The 5,713-nt window shown below is 60.8% G+C and overlaps 1 protein-coding gene across 1 annotated transcript in view; it reads left to right on the top strand.

Annotated features, from left to right (window-relative positions):
• Positions 1 to 5,713, top strand: part of ADAMTSL2 (ADAMTS-like 2) — a 27,753-nt gene that overhangs the window by 17,252 nt on the left and 4,788 nt on the right. The window contains exons 11-12 of the mRNA XM_014544221.1: positions 477 to 574; positions 4,727 to 5,170. Of these exons, the coding sequence (XP_014399707.1) occupies positions 477 to 574; positions 4,727 to 5,170 (542 nt within the window). The remainder of the gene's footprint in view (positions 1 to 476; positions 575 to 4,726; positions 5,171 to 5,713) is intronic.

Raw genomic sequence — 5,713 nt, 5'->3', positions numbered from 1 at the left:
GGCAGCGGCGTCTGGGGGGCCGCCACGCCCCCGTCTGCGGAGTTTTCTATTTTGATAATTGGAGGCGAATGGCTGGTGGCCCCATTCAATCGGAATCCTGGCGGGGGAGGCGCAGGGGAGGGCCCTGGCACAGGCCCGGCACAGAGGTGCCTCTGACGCCCCTTCCTGGGGAGGGGAGGGGGGAGTTATGAGGCTGGTTTGGCCCACATTTCCCCCCGCAACCCCACCCCCCGAAGGAGCCATGGCAAGCTCAGTGCAGGACGCTCGGACTAAGTCCCGTCCGCGCCGCCCGCCCGTGGGTGCCCCTCCCGGCTCCCTGGCCTAGACAGTGGGCGCTCTCACCCTAACGGCTGGGGCTCTGCCTGGGGCTCAGGACAGGTTACTGTCCCATAAAGGCCCAGCCCCCCACGGTGAGGCCCCCCCCCCCATGAGAGCGCCCAGGCTTCTCACCCCGTCTCTGTCGGCCTTGTTTCTAGGACCAGGCCCAAGGCCCGCAAGCAAGGTGTGAGCCCGGCGGACATGTACCGGTGGAAGCTCTCGTCGCACGAACCCTGCAGCGCCACCTGCACCACAGGTACCGTCCGGGCTGCGGGCTGCCAGCCACCCCCTCGCTCAGAGCCCCGCGCGCCCGCATCGCTGACCTGGGAGGTCGTCTCACGTGACGGGTTGGGGTGTGCTGCTCACTGCGGACCGTGGGTGAGGGACGTGGGCCTCCTGGGCAGGATGCATGCCCCCCAAGTGCTCCTCCTCGTTGTCATTCGTAGAGCAGACGTCCTTTTGGTTAAAAGGAAGAAATCTGGGTGGTGAGGTGCTCACAGCAAACCTAGGAGGGAAACAGACCCACATGGTCTAGGACCCAGGGCTGTGTAATGTTGCTACTGATATGAATCGTAATGTAAATATCTGATATGCAGGATGGTCTTAGGCGACCCCTGTGAAAGGGTCATTCGACCGCCAAAGGGGTCTCGACCCACAGGTTGAGAACCGCTGGGTTAAAAGGAAGAAATCTGGGTGGTGAGGTGCTCATAGCAAACCTAGGAGGGGGGACAGACCCACGTGGTCTAGGACCCAGGGCCTGGTTCAAGTTCCAGGGCCTCGTCCGGGGAGGAGGTGGGAGGGGGACTGAGACCCTTGGTGGCACCTGACAAGCGGGCACATGTAAGTGTTGAGCCGGGATTTGAACCCACATCTGTCTGCCCACTGGCTGGCCGCCCCCACACTGAGGCACGGGCCGCAGCCACCAGGGGCCGGGCTCCCTCTGCGGCCAGCTCTGCCCCCTCCCCAGGGGAGCTGTGAGGCCAGAGCTAGCAGATGTGACAGGGAGGCCCGAGTGCCACCTGACCCACACCTGGGACCGCAGAGTTGGGTTTGGAGAACAGCTGGGTCCTGCCCCGGGCCCTCCCCTCGGCCGATGCCCCTGCACTCTGGCCAGTGTGGAGGACGAGGCCAGCGGGTGTGGTCCACCTCCTGCGGCCGTGGTTGGCATCTCGGGACATGGGCCTGGGGGAAGAGCTGGCGAGGTGGCTTGCAGGGTTCGGAGGGGACACTGGTCCTTACGTTCGGCTCTTGGCTGGAATCTGGGGCCCTGTCTCCTGAGCTGTTTGTCCCCTGACACCAGGAGGGTACAAGCCAGGCTTTTTTATTTTTAATCTTCACCCGAGGATCTTTTTCTATTGATTTTTAGAGAGAGTGGAAGAGAGAGGGAAAGACAGAGGGAAATATCGATGTGAGAGAAACACATCGATTGGTTGCCTTCTGCATGAGCCCTGACCAGGGTCCGGGCCTGGGAGGAGCTGCAACCGAGGTAGGTGCCCTTGACCGGAATCGAACCCAGGACCCTTCGGTCTGCAGGCCGACGCTCTATCCACTGAGCCACACTGGCCAGGGCACAGGCCAGGTTTTGTGGGGTCAGCGAGCACTGGAGATGCACTGTCTGGTCGACCCCTGGCAAATGCTTCCCCTCTGGGAGCCTGTGCTCTACCGGCAGAGCGGGCGCCCACCTATCCACGGGGGTCAGGGGATGGATGTGACGTGGGGGGTCGGGTCCCTCGCCACCCCTCCCACACACTCTGCACTTTGCGTCTGGCGCCCAGGACCGAGGCCGGCTCCTCCAAAGCCTCATCTCACGGCACCGAGGCCGGGCCAGGTGCTGGGATGACGACCCTCCCGTGGCACGTGCTGCCTGACTGTCTGCAGCGTGATGGACACGCAGTAGGCTTCGCTGGGAGTTCCCAGGCCAGCCTCTGGGCAGTGAGGCGCATCTCCTGTCTCCCGGCTCAGCCACAGGCGCTGCCTCCTTTTCCTTAGAGACGCTCTGCTCTCTGTGCGGGTGGGAACGCGGGCGAGCCGGATGGTGCTCTTCCTCTGAGTCTCAATGATGTCAAAAGGTTCCTCAGTCCCTCGCATCCCCAGGACCCAGGGGTGACGGGAGGGGAGCCAGGGACCCCTAGCTCCATCCCCTCTGTTTCGTGGTCCCCGATTTCAAGGCACGGGTCCCTGTCTAGGAAGGTTTGAGAGGCACTGTGCTCAAGACTGCGGCATGAAGAGGGGGCCCCCAAGATTGGTACTCTGACTCCCCCGGCTTCTCGGGGACGCTCCCATTTTGGGGACGAGCAAGCTGAGGCCTGGAAAGTCTGACAGTATTCATGTCACCCCACCAGGGGAGACTGAGTTGGGACTGGAATTCCAGTCTCTCTTGTTGGGGACCTGCCGGGTCCCCACTGGACGAGTGAAGGAATAATCGGGCACCGGGCCAGGGTCTGCAGCTCCCCAGGCCGGGACTCCCTGGGCCCTGGAGCTGATGTCTGAGCCCTGGCCAGGGAGCCAGCCCCCCACCCCCCACAGAGCGGGCTGCAGGCTGAGCAGCCCAGCGCTGGCAGAAGGGGCCAGTGACTGCAGCCTGGCTGGTCCTCCACAGAAAAGAGAAAGAATCCCGGGTGGGCTGTTTGCCAGGCTGGTTCATTCGATCCAGGGCTGGGGCTTAGAGGCGGGAATGCTGGCCTTCAGCGCCGCAGGGAAGGGAGGGGGAGGGGCCGGGCTCTCAGGTATGGGCACATTGCCTCCTCCTGGGGGACTGGCCACCCAGAGGGAGGGTTCCACTTGTCCATCATTCAGAAAGGCATCTCTCTCTCTCTCTCTCTCTCTCTCTCTCTCTCTCTCTCTCTTTCACACACACACACACACACACACACACAGTAACAACGACAATAGCAAACCTCCCCCGCCCAGGCTGTCACCAATGCTGACCGCCACCCTGTCATCCTGGCTCCTTGGCAGGGACCCACCACTGCTTGTGAGCGTGGCCTGTGTCCCAGCAGGTGCCAGGCATTGGTGCTGGGGAGGAGGACAGAGCAACAGAGGGTGGAGGCGGGTCAAGGAATTAGCAATATGAGGTGAGAGACAGCCCTTCACGGGCCGTCCTCTGGGATTTGTAGAGTCCAGGAAAGCCCAGAAAGGGACACACACACAGCACTAGAGACAGAAGGTTCCGGGGGGAGTGTGATGAGGACTGGAACACGCCACAGGAGGGCAGGGATCTGAGGGCTAATATAATATCCGGGGAGGCTGGAAAAGGCTGGAATGGTTAGATTTCTATTCCATATTCATCCACCAATCCACCCATTCAGCAACCTATCCACCCATCCATCCATCCACCAATGTATCCATCCATCTACTCACCCAACAACCTATCCATCCATCCATCTATCCATCCATCTATCCATCCATCCATCCATCCACCAACCTATCTATCTATCCATCCATCCATCCATCCATCCATTCATCCATCCATCCATCTATCCATCCACCAACCTATCCATCCATCCATTTACTCACCTAACAACCTATCCACCTATCTATCCATCCATCTATCCATCCATCCATCCATCCACCAATCTATCTATCCATCCATCCATCCATTCATCCATTCATCCACCAACCTATCCATCTATCCATCCGTCCACTTACCCAACAACCTATCCATCCATCCATCCATCCATCCATTCACCAACCTATCCATCCATCCATCCATCCATCCATTCACCAACCTATCCATCCATCCATCCATCCATCCATTCACCAACCTATCCATCCATCCATCCATCCATCCATTCACCAACCTATCCATCCATCCATCCATCCATCCATTCACCAACCTATCCATCCATCCATCCATCCATCCATTCACCAACCTATCCATCCATCCATCCATCCATCCATTCACCAACCTATCCATCCATCCATCCATCCATCCATTCACCAACCCATCCATCCATCCATCCATCCATCCATTCACCCAACAACCTATTCATCCATCCATCCATCCACCCACCTACCCACCAACCTACTCACCCATTCACCCACCCACTCACCCATAGATGGGTAGTTGTTGCATGAATGGAAATCAGTGACACCCGGCTGCCTGTGCCTTTACAGAGGCCAATTTGAGTTTATGCAAAGCCCAGGGTTTGTGACACATGAACTGGGTGCCCAGCCTGGGCTGCATGGGGTGGGGGGAGGGGGGTACAGAGAGAAGAGGTCAGACCCTGGGACACAGGCAGAGAGAGTCGGATCCACAAAGCTGTCTTCGCTGAGCTCTCCTGTCATGGGTCTGTAAGCTGGTGACTGTCCTGTCGTCGCTGTAAACCAGGCGGCTGGGCTCTGAGCAGCCAGGTGGTCTCCAGGTGCGCACCTGTGGCTCACAGGCCTTCCCCTTTCCTGAACCCAGGGGTCATGTCCACCTACGCCACGTGCCTGCGCTACGACGGCATCCAGGTGGAGGACAACTACTGCGACGCCCTGACCCGCCCGGAGCCGGTCCAGGATTTCTGTGCTGGGAGGGAGTGCCAGCCCAGGTACTGCCCCAGAGCCCCCGCAGGGTGTGTGTTGGGGTGGGGGCCGGGCTCTGCCCAGAGGAGCCAAGGAGTCCGAATCCTGCTCCTTCCAGGGGGCTCTGTGGGCGGGGCGGCGGGGAGGGGCCGCACTGACCTGCCTGCCAGAGTCCCTCTGCGTCCGCAGTCTCCTCTGTCACTGCGCTTTGCACACAGTAGGTGCTCAGTCAGTGCCTGTCTCGGCAGCTGGAGAAACCTTTCTGAAGGTTACTTGCCCCACGGTGACACCTGCCCGGGCTTCCTGGTGCCCCTGGGGCTTTATGAGCCCGGAGGGATTATACCTTAAATTCCCTGTGATGAGGTGGAGGCCCGGTCCTTCTAGCCCCCAGGCCTCCTGTCCTGCCTCCTTGATGGTCAGAGATTGAGGCCTGGCCGTGCCCTCCTCCCAGCCACACTCCTGGCGGGAGCTGGAGCAGGGGCCCAGATGAGCCCGAGGTACCAGCCTGCTGTCACCCGTCAGTGTAGGACCAGCAGACTGGCCTTGTCCCTGACTCTGCCACACCCCCTTTTCTCCTGGCCTGCTCCCCACCCCTGGGGGTCTCGGCTCCCACGCACATGGCCCCGCCCCACTCTCACGCATGTAGCCCCGCCCGCTCCCACACACCTAGCGGAAGGCCAGGTGGGTGAGAGCAGGTAGAGGCAGCCCCCAGGCAGGCCAAGCGCCCGCTCCAGGTGCCCACCCGCACCCCACTTAGGTGTTTCCCCAGCTCGGGGTCCCCAGGCAGCAGCTCCACCGTGGGGCCTCGCCTGTGTCGTGTCTGGCTTGGCCCTTGTGGTTTGGGACCACGCAGGGAGCGAGCAGGGGGCGCTTTTTCTCGGGGTGT

Source organism: Myotis brandtii, unplaced genomic scaffold (assembly GCF_000412655.1).
Source record: "Myotis brandtii unplaced genomic scaffold, ASM41265v1 scaffold357, whole genome shotgun sequence".
NCBI lineage: Eukaryota > Metazoa > Chordata > Mammalia > Chiroptera > Vespertilionidae > Myotis > Myotis brandtii.
This window is presented reverse-complemented; position numbering and strand designations above follow the sequence as displayed.